Source organism: Astatotilapia calliptera, chromosome 14 (assembly GCF_900246225.1).
Source record: "Astatotilapia calliptera chromosome 14, fAstCal1.2, whole genome shotgun sequence".
NCBI classification, from domain to species: Eukaryota; Metazoa; Chordata; class Actinopteri; order Cichliformes; family Cichlidae; genus Astatotilapia; species Astatotilapia calliptera.
This window is the reverse complement of record NC_039315.1, coordinates 23,958,324-23,973,356: the sequence shown is the minus strand read 5'-3', so window position 1 is coordinate 23,973,356 and position 15,033 is coordinate 23,958,324. Positions and strand designations below refer to the sequence as shown.

General features: G+C 42.7%; 4 protein-coding genes across 4 annotated transcripts; 2 read left to right on the top strand and 2 right to left on the bottom strand.

Annotated features, from left to right (window-relative positions):
• Positions 1 to 1,859: 1,859 nt before the first annotated feature.
• On the bottom strand, positions 1,860 to 4,321 carry rps25 (ribosomal protein S25). Its single transcript, XM_026193760.1, has 5 exons — positions 4,253 to 4,321; positions 3,606 to 3,695; positions 3,305 to 3,488; positions 2,002 to 2,100; positions 1,860 to 1,917 (listed from the first exon to the last, which is right to left on the bottom strand). The coding sequence occupies exons 1-4, from the start codon at positions 4,253 to 4,255 to the stop codon at positions 2,006 to 2,008; spliced, it is 372 nt and encodes a 123-aa protein (XP_026049545.1). The 5' UTR covers positions 4,256 to 4,321; the 3' UTR covers positions 1,860 to 1,917; positions 2,002 to 2,005.
• A 74-nt stretch (positions 4,322 to 4,395) lies between these two features.
• Positions 4,396 to 6,458, top strand: trappc4 (trafficking protein particle complex subunit 4). Its single transcript, XM_026193758.1, has 5 exons — positions 4,396 to 4,725; positions 4,976 to 5,150; positions 5,675 to 5,778; positions 6,008 to 6,134; positions 6,225 to 6,458. The coding sequence occupies exons 1-5, from the start codon at positions 4,551 to 4,553 to the stop codon at positions 6,301 to 6,303; spliced, it is 660 nt and encodes a 219-aa protein (XP_026049543.1). The 5' UTR covers positions 4,396 to 4,550; the 3' UTR covers positions 6,304 to 6,458.
• Positions 6,459 to 6,957: 499 nt separating this feature from the next.
• Positions 6,958 to 10,652, bottom strand: slc37a4a (solute carrier family 37 member 4a). The gene is made up of 9 exons (XM_026193757.1): positions 10,514 to 10,652; positions 9,721 to 10,346; positions 9,377 to 9,609; positions 8,655 to 8,898; positions 8,133 to 8,291; positions 7,967 to 8,052; positions 7,553 to 7,666; positions 7,304 to 7,442; positions 6,958 to 7,207 (listed from the first exon to the last, which is right to left on the bottom strand). Exons 2-9 carry the CDS (start codon positions 9,866 to 9,868, stop codon positions 7,041 to 7,043), a joined length of 1,290 nt encoding a protein of 429 aa, XP_026049542.1. The 5' UTR covers positions 9,869 to 10,346; positions 10,514 to 10,652; the 3' UTR covers positions 6,958 to 7,040.
• Positions 10,653 to 11,486: 834 nt separating this feature from the next.
• cfap45 (cilia and flagella associated protein 45) lies at positions 11,487 to 14,969 on the top strand. The gene is made up of 12 exons (XM_026193756.1): positions 11,487 to 11,696; positions 11,807 to 11,917; positions 12,094 to 12,200; positions 12,383 to 12,527; positions 12,610 to 12,780; positions 12,877 to 13,055; positions 13,229 to 13,358; positions 13,445 to 13,591; positions 13,694 to 13,807; positions 13,910 to 14,103; positions 14,177 to 14,401; positions 14,753 to 14,969. The coding sequence occupies exons 1-12, from the start codon at positions 11,694 to 11,696 to the stop codon at positions 14,817 to 14,819; spliced, it is 1,593 nt and encodes a 530-aa protein (XP_026049541.1). The 5' UTR covers positions 11,487 to 11,693; the 3' UTR covers positions 14,820 to 14,969.
• The last annotated feature ends 64 nt before the right edge of the window (positions 14,970 to 15,033 follow it).

Here is a 15,033-nt window from a genome sequence, read left to right as displayed (position 1 = left end):
GAATGTTTTAAAAATGAAAATTGCTGTTTCAACACATATTGGGTTTTCATTTTGAAAAGCAAAATCAGACTCAATTGATTATGACAGAATTGAATCATAAAGATGATGTAAAAGGAAGCTGAAATTGCCACTAGGTTGTAATTGATAGTACGTTTATATTTTAAGTCTGTGGAAAGATGTCATTCTAAATAAAGAAATTACAAAACAGCTTGCAAACCAACCATGACATCTTTCCACAGACTTAAAATGAAACAATTAATAATTATTCCTTGACTTAACACCTTCCTTAAAAAATGTAACATCACATATATTTTAAACTTCGGGGCACTTGAATTTAATTTAATGTGACTTTGAATGTGAAAGAATGGGGGCCCTTATGTAAACGCCATTTACAGCCCCTTTAACCTGTCCAGAACATTCAATCAAGCCCAGTGCAGGCATATTTTTAAGCAAACAAAAATAGGAATTCACTGAGCTTGCACAGTAATTGTACGCAGCACAGTGGGGGGGACGATTAAATCACTGATTACTGTCACTTTGATAAATTTAGAAAAAGTCAACACTGATTGCATGTCCTGAAATTATACTGGAATCAAAGGCTGTTTCACTACATAACCGAGAACACTATCAAAGTGTTGAGCAGCACACTTGATTATGAAAATGTTTCAGCCTTGCAAAACAAGTAAATGCTTTATTCTAGTTAATCAAGCTGCAAACCTCATAAATAGAAATGATGAGATTTCAGTTCGTTGGTGGAAAACTCCAGCTCCAACTCCAGGTGTTAAACAGACACTGTTTCATCATGTGTACTGAGAGGTGGCTGTTTGTGTTCTGAGCTCATGTTGGAGGACTGCATCTGTCAGTGGCGTTAAACCTGCAGCATGTTTTTGTGGCTGGTGCTGGAGGTGGTGCTGCGCAGTGACAAAGGAGCACCTGACAGCATCCATCACAGGACTCCTGCGCTATCTTATGCCCCGAGCAAACGGTGACAGTGAAGATAGCTTCTTCATTTCACTCCTATCAATATCTCATAACCTTTCGCTGCCGGTGGCTGGTAACAGACAAGCTGAAGACAAAGTGCAAATCTACCCGGCCAAATTAGAAATGATCCATCTAACACTGAAAACATGGGACAACTGAGTCAGAATGCCTCTTTAAATTTACTGGGTGACAAACTGAATGCACCACAGTAAATGGGGTGTGAAAGCACCTCAGCAGCAGCAGCTCTTGAATCTGTAAAATTCTCCCCTTGTGTGCAGTTTTGAACAGATATCTGGAAAGCTCTTAATCTCTCTACACTCCTAGATTAGAACAGCTTCATGCCGCTGCGTTATGTGAAACCAATTAGAAAAAATAACCTTATCAGAGTTTAAGAAGAAGACTGAGAATAATGTTGCCATAATAACCTGCTGCAGTGTTTATTCATTTATGATGCACCTCATGTTTGTTAACAGAACAGAATGAAACTAATTTATTGCCCCTAACTGATTTTAATCCACTTAACTCAACTTCAGGGAGGAGGCGGCAGATGTAAAAAAACAAAACCACACTTTGATGCAGAGGGACGAGTATTTGCACCTTATTATCAGGCACCAGGAAACAACTGCACAGACACAAAAGGTCTTAACGTTATTATAAGTATCACATAGATGAATAGTTACCAGTCACTATCCTCATCTTTTTACTCTTTGATTTAACCAATCTTAACATTTTTGCTTAAATTACATTTTTAAATCCAACATAATGCTTATCTGATATCCAGTGACCACTCGACCATAACATGAACACACTAGGAATTTTTATCCACTTCTTAGCTGGTTAAAGACAGACGAACAGTTAAAGCAAAACAAGTGCAAAGGTTTTGTCTTTACATATTTATTCCACCTTTCATTACAAACAGGAAACAAACAGGGGAACCTGCAAGAAACAAAGACTGCAGGTTAGTCAAATTGAAAACAAACAGTAATAAAATAGAGACGTGTAGAGATGCTGCTGTAGTACCTGATTATGCCTTCTCTGCTGCTGCCTCCTCATCTCCACCCTTGGTGTTACGTGTGTAAATCAGCTGTGCTCTGTGTTTGGACACCAGTTTGATCATGCCTGCAAGACAAAAACGGACCCAAGTTCTCCGTCAGCATTTTTTTTGTGTTTTTAATTTGCACCGTTATGTCAATTGTTGTGATACATTTGCCCTAGTCGGCCTGCACAGGGACGAACGTGATATACAGCAGGTAAAGCAGATATGTGCAACAGATCACTTCTCCCAGGTGTCCAAACACTGACAAGTAAATGTATTACAAGGCAGGGAAGGCAATCTAGCTACGATGCCAATGTAGCCATTATATCTCAAATCAGTTTGACAGCTAATTTTCAAATTAAATTAGGCATAAGGAACTAATACAGAATTTCTTCATGTGTCCCTCCTGCTGCATATGAAGCTTCACTGTATGGGACAAGAACAAATCTGCGTTCTTTAATCAGAAGCACAGTGCACAGCCTGCTGAAGGAAGGCTTTAATTCATAAAAAGAATGCTATACTGAGTCTAGATGACAATATCTCTGAAACACAATGAGTAACACCACACACACTTCAGTTAAACTACTGTAGGGAGGAAAAATAAATAAATCAAATGAATAAAGCATAATGCACCCGTTTGAAATATGTTCAGCATTTCACATCACATGAAACAGCAGACAGGCTGCAATATATCATTTGTTTCCATGTAGCATTTCGAACAGAAGTTGAAGGATGTCAAAAGAGGAGATAAGTAGTCACGCTGCATGCACATCACTGTCATTTAAAAACAAATGATGAACTCGCTGACAAACCACTCTGGCCTGGGTTCATACTGTGTAAGCATTTATAAACATTAGACACAGCCAGCGAGCAGTGCTGATGACTACGGGCATATTCATCGGCTGAGTTTAATGCTGCATCACAAAATAGCAGATGACAAGAGATGTTACAGTTTCCATTTTTTAAAGCTGGAGCAAGAACCATCTCCTGATCAGCCCTTAATGCAAAAGATGTACCATCGTGTAACTGAGTTTTCTCTGAAGTTGGAAATCACCCTGCCAAACTCTCAATCGACTTATTCAGGGCAGTAAATAAAATCCTTTGCTGGTAACATAAGCAAACACTGCTTTTTTGGCAGGGACTAAAATCTAATGCTTGGGAATGGTGCTGACCAACTGAGCAAAGCTCGCTACCATGACAGACGTGTGATTAACTTTGATGCCCTTCCTAGCGTCAAAGATCCAACACGGACCTTCAAGAGCTCTGAGCAGAGAAAGTGAAGTTCACCTTTGGCGAGCAGCTCCTGGAGGGCGTTCCTTGCCAGAGAGCCACGGATCTTCAGCCTCTCAGACACAACAGCGGGGGTGATGAGCTTGTAGTTGGGAACTTCTTTGTACAGCTTGTCGTAGGTCGCCTTGTCGAAGAGGACCAGGTTGTTGAGCTTATCCCTCACTTTTCCCTTGGACCACTTCTGCTCAGAAACAGACATGTTGTTTTAAAGACCGGGAAACCTCTAGCCTTAACATTTATTCAGCAGCCACATAATATAAAATACATCCAATATGGGCAAATATGAACAAAAACATACCTTCTTCTTGGCTTTGCCTCCAGACTTGTTGACTGGGTCCTTGTCCTTCTTGGACTTCCCAGCATCCTTCTTCTTATCCTGTTTAGGAGGCTGGAAAAAGACGACACCCGTTAAACTTTCACTCTGAAGCTACATGTTTAACATGTGCTGTAATGTACACAAGAGCAAGTCCGCATCGGTACTCCATTAATTTTTTAAAGGAAAAAAAAAGGGAAATGAGCTAGGGGCTAATGCCGGAATCGGATGGTCGGCATGAGGAGGCCCTGTCCTCAAAACGTCTCTAATCTCGCAGTCTTCATTAATTTTTAACATTTGCACCCCTACAATACTTTAGTATTTGGTGTTTGTGTCATCTGTACACATGCTAGTATATTTAGCGGTCACATGAGGGACAACTTTATTAAAGTCCTTTCTGTGAGCACAGTGTAGTTGGAAGCATGGTGCGTTTAGCAAACTGCTACTATGCTAGCCATAAGCTAAATGCGTGAAATCTTAAGTATGGCTGCTTCATCCACACACTCTCGTCCCGGTGCGGGGAGGCGCAGTGCTATCAAAAAATGTCCCGAGGTACTACGACTCCTGAATGACTAACGATAAGCCGAAAAAAGTCTAATTTCTTTCAACAAACGTGTAATAACTGTCCTCACCATGTTTCCTCGTCAAGATGTCGGAGCGAAAGGAAGTTCGCCCGTGCAAGAACCCCTTAGACAACCTGTTTTTGCGGAAGTGAGATTGGGGCATTATGGGAACTTGAGTTTTCTCATGTTTCGTCGCTTTTATTGACTTTATTTGACTTATGAGATTGGCAAACATTCTGACAGTCATTACAGCGGCAGGTTTGAGACCAAAAATTCATACAAGTAAAATCTAATTTATTCATTTGATTTTTAGCCACCCGTCGAGGTCATGTGACAGTCGCTGTCAGCTGGGCAGGACGTTGCAAAGATGGTGATATACAGTGTGTATGTGGTGAACAAGGCTGGAGGGTTAATTTATCAATATGATAACTATGTCCCGCGAGCAGAGGTGGAGAAAACATTCAGCTACCCTTTGGACTTGGTGCTGAAGCACCACGACGAGAAGGTGGTCGTATCGTTTGGACAGCGGGACGGAATCAGAGGTAATCTCACGGGCACATCGTTAGCTTATTTATTAGCTAGCTATATGGGCAATCTCTAACGAAACCTGTCTTATGCCCAAGCTAAAATACTGGCATGCAGTCTTTGTCGGTTTATTATCTATAGTATGCGCATTTGTATCGTTTTTTACAGTCCAAGTTAACTGAAATGTTCACTGTTCTTCATTTAAAAATACTGCGGTGTCACTAGCTTGACTGTATGACTGGACTGAAACCTCTTGTCATTCGTCAGTGGGCCATGCAGTGCTGTCCATCAATGGAGTTGATGTGATCGGGAAGAACACATCAGATGGGAAGGACATCCTTGAATACCTGAAAGATCCTTCAAACTATCCCGTGTCTATTCGCTTTGGACGAGCGCGCCTGAGCTCCAATGAGAAGCTGATGCTGGCGTCCATGTTCCACTCGTAAGTAATTTCGTGTGTGTGGATTAAACCCGAGCTGCACAGTGGACAGCGGGGCCAGGTGTTTACTAGTGTTATTTATGTGTTGTTGTTTTTTTGTTTTGTTTTTTCTGAATGGGAGCCAAAGGAAGTGAAAACTTACCTGAGTGATCAATACATTTTGTAGTATGTACTGTTGTTTGATTTTTTTCTACTCTACACAGGATCGAAAGTATACATACACTTATTAATATTTTATTTTATTATTAATATTTTCATAAGGACGCCTGGGCAAAGTGCAACTTGCAAACATTCATTTAACTAAATATTTGTTTAGGCCTTTGAGCCTTTTTTAACCCTGCGTGGATCAGACAAAATCCTAAATAAAATCAAACTTGTACACTTAATTCTTCAGTTCAACGAACTCATTAAAATCCAGAAATTACCACAACATTCACGCCCAGTAGCTAAACTTCAGACCAAAACTGTATGTACCCTCACTTTATGAATGAAGCTAAATAAACACACCTATTTTTGTGATCCCTCAGGTTGTTTGCAATAGGTTCACAGCTATCCCCTGAAGCTGGCAGTTCAGGGATCGAAATGTTAGAAACTGACGTCTTCAAACTTCACTGCTTCCAGACTCTCACAGGTCAGTGGTGCAATTAAGTGTCATTTTAGGTTAAAAATACCAAAGAAGTAATGTCTTAGTTGGCTGTAGATTTAAAAACCAAAGCACTTCCATATGTAACGATTTCATTTAATTTTAGCTGTGAACAGCATGCAACTCCAGTAATAAATCTTCCTGGTGTATACATTCCTTCCCAGCTTGTTGCTAGTCACTATTATAAAATGAAATCTTTCTCATTTTGTTCTCTCAGGGATAAAGTTTATCGTGTTGGCGGACCCGCGACAGTCTGGAATCGATGCGTTGTTGAGGAAGATTTATGAGGTGTATTCAGATTTCGCCCTCAAGAACCCGTTCTATTCTCTGGAAATGCCAATCAGGTATTAAAGAGAATTAGGATTGCATTATCTTGAAATAATTTATTACTGTACCCACTGTTTAACACCCACACATTTACTCTTGCTTTTCAGGTGTGAGCTCTTTGATCAGAATCTGAAGAGTGCATTGGAGGTAGCAGAGAAAGCCGGCAACTTTGGAGCTGGATCTTAAATCAGAGCATTCACAGACTGAAAAGAAATAAGTGGACTCCTTTTTCTTGTCTTGGACCGTTTGTTTGTTTTTCCTCCCCACATTTGCTCATTAACACTTTGTAAATACATTGTTTTGTAAATAATTCAGAGATTAAAATCCATACTGTATTTAAATGTTCTGAATCCATTTTACTGAATCAGTGAGTGAAGACTTTGGAGCATGAAGTGTAAAATTGGAAAAATAACCCTAGAACACTAATGTGCAGTTTCTGTAACAGTATCGCTAACGGTGGGTATATTTTACTCAATATACTTCCCATCAAAGTACACTAAAGTGCAGTACATGGAAAATTGAAGGACTCTTATTATCCTGTACAATGTCTGATAAAATAAGGTATAATGGGGTACTCTGATCATGTTGCTTTTTAAAAAAAATAAAAAACAAATTCACAGGACTGGAATTTGCAAAAGTCACCTGATATTAGTGTTATAGGGTTAACTAAGAAAAAGTATCATTGACCTAAGATTGCTCATTTCAGTGTGTTGTAGCCTCCTATTTTGCACTCTTACTATTGCAGTCCTGCAGAGGCATTATCAGAAAAAACATTCTCTAGCAATTTGCAGTAATTTCTTCAAGTTCACGCACTATTTATACAACATGTTGAGAAGCGCCTTTGCACATTTCTATGAACTTTATTTCACATATGACTAATTAAAAACAAAGACGTAAAAATGACTGGCTCGCACAGAATGAGCTCAGTCCGCCTTCTTGGGCACGTGTCCCATCTTTGTTCGAATGTTGCGCAGGAGGAAGAATCCGATAGTAGTGACAAGGCAGGTGACCTCTGCTACCCAGAAGGCCTTTTCCCAGCCATGGTGCTTGGCAATGGTGCTGAATGGGAGTCCAGAAAGGAAGCCACCAACTACAATGGGAATTCACACGGATTATTTCAATGGAAGGAGCGCAACACACACAAAACCCAACTTTAGAATTTAACTTTCAATTAATGAAAACCTACTGTTTGCCATCAGGGCAACGATAGCATGTGATGTCCCGCAGTAGTTGGATGGAGCGCTCTCATTGGCTATAACTCCAAACAAAGCTATTGGTCCATATGAGGAGAAACCGAAGGCGGCGCCCAAGCCGAGTATCCACACCTTGATGTACAGAGAAGAGATTAAAAAAAAAAAAAAAAAAATGGGCTACTGAAGTCTGGCATTTGCTGTGCAGTGTGAACAGGTCACAGGAATTAATGTGTCTGTGTTACCTTTGAGCTGTCAGGAGTAACGGTGAGTCTGAACAGGTACATGGACACAAACATTCCTGCCATCATGCAAATCAGGATGAAGTGGCGGGGATTACCATAGAGCCTCATCCCTTGCTGCACACAAAGAAAATACTATGAGATGTTCCATTTCCTGGCTATAAGCTGAATAAAAAAACACTGATTGCCCACTTAGGGGTGTGTTTCTATTGCTATTTATCCCTTTAACTTATGAAATGATGAAGAAAGTGCAGACAGGGAGAAAGCAATCTTAAACAGAAGACGATTTCCATAAAATAACATTGAAATATTCAAAGGTTAAAACCCTTTCTAGTCCAGTTCTCTCTATATTAAACAGGCTGTTATTGACCACAATCTTGGATCAAATAATGACTCATATTTAAAAAACAAACTCACTCTGGCCACAGCTTTGTCAGAGAGGTAACCTGCAGCCAGACTGCCCACCAGCCCGCCAGCCTCCAGGGCGCTCATGTATGAGCTACCTAAGAAAAGGAACACAGTGAGTTTAACTCTTTATTTCAAAGTAGACTCCCGAGGCGACTGCTCTTCCCCTCATCCGTACCCATGAGTGTAGACTGGCCCTTGTCCTGAATGAGAAACAGCTGGCCCCAGTCTGTGCAGGCGGTCTTCACCCCAAACACCACCAGGTAGGAGATGGACAGCAGCCACAGGTAGGGGGACAGGAGAAACTCAGACAGGGTGCTTTCATGGCTTGAGGATCCTGAAGAGGAAGCAGACAGAAGACCCTTTTTTGGATACCACGAGCACAGATGTGAGTGATGTGGTGATGGGAGCACTCCTCGGTTTTAAAAAGAAACATGCATCACATCCTGTGTTCACACTTTGCATGAGCTGCTTTCACGTGAGGGACACACTGAGTGCAGAGTCCACCGAGTTACTGATCTTTAGTCACAGCGCTCAAGGCCCATGCCGTTAGACAACAGACACACGTGCATGTGTGTGTGTTCAAATTTGTGTTATCAGAGCATTGTCTAAGTGTTAACAACATTCTGAGAAAAGCAGCGGTTCAAACCAGTTGAACCACACCAGTTTCTGATTGTGCCTGACTAAGAGTCAGACTCACCACCTTTGCTCTTTTTGGTCGACACCTCTATGTTGGGCAGCCCCACATCCTTGGGCTCGTTCTTGATTACCAGCAGGCAAACAAATGAGGCAACGATGCAAATCATTCCAGAGGCGGACAGTATCGCCCTCCAGCTGTAACTCTGCGACAGCACAGTGGCAACGATGGGGCCCAAGCTGCCGGCCAGATTCATGCTGCAGGACAGAACCGCCCACCATGTCCCGAACTGAGAGGGCTCGAACCACTGATGGAGGAAAAGAGGGAAAAACATTAAGTCCAGACAGCCCTGGCAGGAAGTTCCTTGATATCCACATAGGATTTTTAAGACCGATCCCCACACTTGGTAGTTTAAAAGTCAGATATTCTTTTTTCTTTCAGACACACAAACAGTTACAGATTTCTGAGTCCTGTTTAAGACACTATGAAAATGCAGTTTAAAAATAAAATTATTTTATTGTCTTGGATTAGCTGTTTACGCTCCAACTCTGCCTGAGCCTGCTGATAAAATATTTGGGATCTAACATCAGTTTCCAGTTCATTCAAGATCTTATAGAGAATACAAACAGTTTTAGGTCCATTTCATTATTTCATCCTGTTTACTTGCTTTACTTTATTAGCTCATTCTGTATTTTCCTACTGCAGTGTCGGTTTGTTCTTTGTAACACTCAGAAGAAACTTAAATTTTAAACTCAATTTGAATTAGAGGGTACCGGGTCATATACCTTGCGCAGCACCCTGCCACAGGGAGGCCAGCCCAGGCCTTGGCCCAGACCGTTGAGAAACCAGAGGGCAGAGAAGACAGCAACAGTGGAGGACCAAGAGAAGATCACGTTGATGCCTCCCACCATGAACAGGCCAATGGAGAAGAGCCAGCGGGCGCTGATTTGGTCTGACAGGACACCGCTGATGAACTTACTAATAGCGTAGGCCAAAGATTGACTGCTGGTGATCATACCTGAGAAAAGAGGAGCGCTCATGCACTTGCTGCAAAATTGTTGTATAGGCACATCGGTGTTATCACATTTATAGAAGGTACACAGGGTTCAAGTTTACAGTACTGACATACCCAGATCGTCCTTATCCAGCTTGATCTCTTGCATTACAGAAGGCATCACGAAGGAGAATGTCTTTCTGTTGAAGTAGTACAATGTGTAGCCCACAAACATGGCCAGAAATATTGTACTTCTGTAGTATCCATAACCGGAGGCAGCCATGGTTGCAGCTCAGTCCTAAAACACTTGCAAAGCAGCTTCCAGAGGAGCTCCTGCCTTTTGCAACCTGTAGCAGTGAACTTTGCTTCAGGATCCACTGTTTACAGGCAGCTGCTTACAAGCAAAGAAGTGTTTGCAATCAGCACCGGAGGTTAATGGTCAACTTCTACACCCTGAAGCTGATTGAATCATGGCGGCTACCCTGCGCTGCAGGCTGGCTTCAAGAGGGCCGGAGGAGGTGACCATCAGTTTGTGACACTATCCCCTGAGAGTGATCTTCTGTCCTTCAGGCAGAAGTCCTTCTGTTTTATCAAGTGTTATTTTCTTGTTGCTGTTTATCTATCTGATAATGCCATGACAGGAGTCCTCGGACTGACGCGTTTAATGATTTACTGAGGAGTCCAATAGCTGCTGTACACCAGGGGGAGGCTCCTATCCAAATGGAGGGGTGTGTGAGTGTGATCCTCATCAGCAAAAAGACCTGAGACACATTCATAAATTCAGGAGGGAGACCACGGTATTTGTGGCAGTGCATAAATCTTTTGTTGCACACGAGAGTTGTGGGTAATACAGTTCCATTGTGCACAACACGTCAGACCAGATGTGTAAGTGTAATCTACAAAACCAAAGTCTTTAGTGTAAATATACCTGCAGAAACCTCGGTGTGTCCACTTCCGCTTTTCCGTGTATGCGTAAAATCTCGCAGATTAACTTTCCCTGAGTTTGGAGTGAGTTCTCTCTGAAGTTCTGCTCGTTCCGGGGCTGAAGGATTTTTTGTGCAAAATTTCCGCATCATGTGGGCCAACTAGCACCGCCCAGCCACGAAAGCCGCCGGTAGTGGTACGGAATAACACTGTGTCCGGACAATGCTCCATATAACTGTGGCAATGACTGTATGAAATTAAATAACACATAACGACATAAATTGTAATTTAAATCTAAGTAACTACGAGTATTTCCGCGGAATGAGCTAGCTTGTTAGCGCTGTTTTTAGTGTTAGCATTCCCCCCCCCCTGTATTCAAGTAAACACAAATATTTCTACAGTGTAGCATTTTACCAGCTGGCTGTGTGACTAAACTACTGTTTAATAAGCCAATAACATTGTTTGAGTAAGTTTTGTTACTTTGCAGCCATGTTGGTAACGCCGTTGGGCACTTATCTCGGGCAGATATTTTGAAACATTTGCAAAATTTACAGCACATTACAGCATACATATTTAGAAGCACCAGTTAAATCTTAAAAACCTATTTGCTGCTTGGCGGCTTTGCCTGAAAATAAGGTTTTAAAAAGCGTCTTTTCCCGGGAAGTGTGTTTTTTTTTAATATCCTAGCTCCCTCTTTGTACTAGAGCTGGGCAAATCGATTTTTGTTGTGTGAAAGTGTTGTGGAAAGTAGAAATCGAAGTGATTTAGCGTTCATTAAAATGTTGTCAGAAGTTTCAGATTGATGACGATTCATCTCAGATATCATGGCGATCTGCTCTCCCCTGATACGCTGCCTTTATAGGTTAGTCAGTATCGGTATCAGCAGTACTGGCCCCGTATTTACATGGTATCGGATCGAAACCAAATTTTGCACAGCACTACTTTGCGGTCACGTGAGGTCTGCCCTTCCTCCTGTTCCCATGGCAACGGGTAACCAAACATTTCAAAGTCGGTGTCCCGTGAGCTGGAGCCAATATAAGTAGTACGCTCATTTCTTTTTAAAACCACATTAATTATTTGAGCTAGCTGGAAGTTATCCAAGAGCAAAGTATAATATTTAGAGTTTAGTATTTTTTTTTTTAACAAATATAGTCTGTTTCACTGACCCACAGTAACCGAGAACTATGGTAAGTGTTAGGTTAAAAATAAAAAAGCTATTCTATGCTAAATCCCAGTGTTCAAATGCATGACCGTTATCTGCTGATAACTCCTGAGCGTTGTAATTACTGCCCCGCAGAGACTTGCCTCGAGCTCCACGTCATCCAGGGGCAAAATGTACCTCGGCCGGTACCGCACACTGGCTTCCGGCTCTCGGGTGGATGAAGATCTGTTTGAGAACCAGAAATCGGTGAGTGTGGGTCCTTGCACACTCAGCGGGAAATGGAGGGAAACACTCAACTCTTATTATTCACAATGATATCCCCAGATATCATCAGAAACTGCATGTAGCTGCAGTGAGAACAGAGGTCGTGGATGAGTCTGGGAGCTGATTACAGCTAAATCTCTGTGTGGATGTCATTGCAGTTTGACAAACGGGTAAAATCAGCAGGTGTAGCAAAGGATTGTTCATGGAAGAACCAGGAAGGAGAGACTCTTCAAATCATCACCAAAGACCTCATCCGAAATCTGCGGTAGGCCAGCATGAAACGAGCTCATTTGAATAAAACATGAAGAGAGTCTGTAAAGTGTGTGTGCTGCTCTGTGATAAACCTCTGCCTTATTTCATGTGATTCAGGCTAATCAGATTGCTATTGCTGATGTTAATACAGTATACCAAGTTTTTGAAACATTATACCACATGTCATCATGCCAGGATCCCCCAGAGAGATCCTTCAAGAGAGTCCGTCTTACTTCCACCAGCTGAGTTTAAGAGGCTCAACTCAACATCCTGGCTGCTCCTCAAGGAGGACAGAGAGGCCCTGAGGCAGGCTTACCAGAGGAAGAAAGAAGAGGAACTTGTAGGAAAGCTGACTGCAATTTTATAACAACAACAAAGAAGTCCACTGATTTAATTAGTATTTTTATGTACTTTTTATTCAGAAAGCTGCAGAGGAAAGGAAGCATAGGATCCATGAGGCAGACCTGTCCCGTAAGCAGAACCAGCCACTGACTGAGCTGGAGATTGAAGCCCGGGAACGTGCACAGCGCCTGGTGGAGCGGAGTAATGCTTTAAGGATGGAACAGGAAGATGAGATCAAACAGCTCAACCAGGTAGGAAGAAAGTGCAGATGTGTGGATGACCAACCTTTAAAAAATATAAACATACCAGTACACAATAATAAACCTGTGTTTGTGTGGTCGTCTCAGCTGATTTTAGGTGCTCAGTGCCAAGCAAACCGTGACTACCAGATCCAGGAGAAGAAGCAGATCCGGATGGAGTTGACAGAGGAGGAAAGGCGTCTGGACAACATGATGGAGGTGGAGCGCCGCAAGGCTCTGGAGACTCTGGACAAGATTGAAGAGCTACGCAGGCAGCAGAGAGTCAAGTAAATGGAGCCCTATCAGAAACACAATCACCCTCTATTCGCGGATTGATTTTTTTGCAATTAACGTCATTCTTCGTCTTCTTCTGTTTGGGAGATCGCAGAAATCCTAATAATGAGCAGCGGAGGTCAACTAGGAGCACTGTCAACACGTGTGTGTGTGCTTTATATTTCAGGGGAAGGCAGGAAATTTACGATCAGATCCAGAAACGCCTGGAGAACCGAGAATTGGAGGAAGGCAAGAAAGAGAAAGAGAGTCAGCAGACACGAGAGGACCAGGAGAGAATGAACCTGGAGGATCTCGAGGTGCACGCGGAGGCGGAGGACACATCCACACATGCAGTTAACGTACACCGCGCTCAGTTTCTGCTCTGACCCATGTCTTCCTCCAGGTGCTGGAGAAGAAGAGGATGGAGCAACAGCTTCTGCAGGAGGAGATCAAGTGCATCAACGCAGAGACCATGCGGGCAAAGGAGCGGAGGATAGAGGAGGAGAAGCTGGCTGACATGAGAGTGAAGGAGTATCTCCTAAAAAAGCAGGTCACAGCCCACTGTTCCTTGTGGACGAGTAAGCTACATCATGTGACACACACATTTGATTCTGACGTTGTTTTTAACGTTAGCAATTCATTAAACCTGCAGGAGCAGCAGGCAGAATGCGAAGCAGAGCAAAGACGAATCAAGAAGGAGAAAGAATTGGAGATTGCTCGTTTGAGGGCTCAGCAAGAAAAAGAAAAAGACTACAAGGCTGAGCAGGTCAGGATCTAACAGATGTGCAATATATGAAGATTTGAAACCTGGCAGAAGATTTACAGATGTTCTTAGCTACTTGTGCTTGTGTATGTGTTTGTCTGGAAGGATGAGCTCCGTGCTCGCAGGAACCAGGACGCTGCAGAGAGAGAGTGGAGGAGAAAAGAGAGGGAGCGGGCTGCAAAGAAAGCGCAGCTGGAGGCGACGCTGAGATCGGCTCACATGGAGCAGGTTCACTACAAAGAGCGCAATCTGTCAGTGGAGGCGAGTCGGGAGAAGGCAGAGTTTGAGAGGCTGCTAAAGTAAGAAAGTCCGTTCGAAACCGATTTTCAAATAATCTTATTACACTCCGTTAAAAGTGCTCTCTCCACGCAGAGTGCAGCAGGAAGAGATGGTCAAAGAGCAGGTGCAAAACGACAGGCAGCGTCACAAAGTGCAGCAGCACGCGCAGGACATCCGCCAGCAGATGAAGGAACGCGAGATCTTAGCCACAGCTAAGCGCAAAGAGACCTTCAAGGAGGCCGAACGGTTGATGGAGGAAACTCGGCAGAGACGTCTGCGCCTCGATGAGCTCAAACAGAAGAAGCTCCAGGAGCTTAAGTAAGTGTGTGTGTGTGGGGGGGTTCACATAATGCAAAGTGTTTCCTCTTCATTCACCTCGCTGTGTGTTTGTAAACCACTCTGCATTTCTCCTATAGTGGCTCTTTCTCAAATAGTGTGTCTTCTCTTTCCCCTCACCCCCAGCGGGTTGCAGCACAGTTGCCCCTCCCTGAGTCTGGTTCTGCTGGAGGTTTCTTCCTGTTAAAATAAGAGTTTTTCCTCCCAAGTGCTTGATCATAGGGAGCTGTGTGATTGTAGGGTCTTTACCTAATAATGTAGAGCACCTTGAGGCTGTTGTTATGAATTACTGCCATACAAATACATTGAATTGTGCTTGTTAATCCACTACAGGGCTACAGGACTCTGTGAAAAGTACTGCAATCAGGTGGAAAGAAAGGTTCAGACCTTGACGGGCTGATCACCTGACCACTGGATTCAAACGACAACACGTGAGAAGTTCTCATCTGGTCCCGCCATTGTATTTACAGTCTAATTTAACGTGTTTCAATGTGGGTTAAAATGTAAAGGAATGTAACAATAAAGACTAATAGTTTACTAGTATGGAAAACACTGGCATTCATGTATTTGAGCTGTTAACTCTATAAATAGATTCAGCAACCATTAGAATAGCT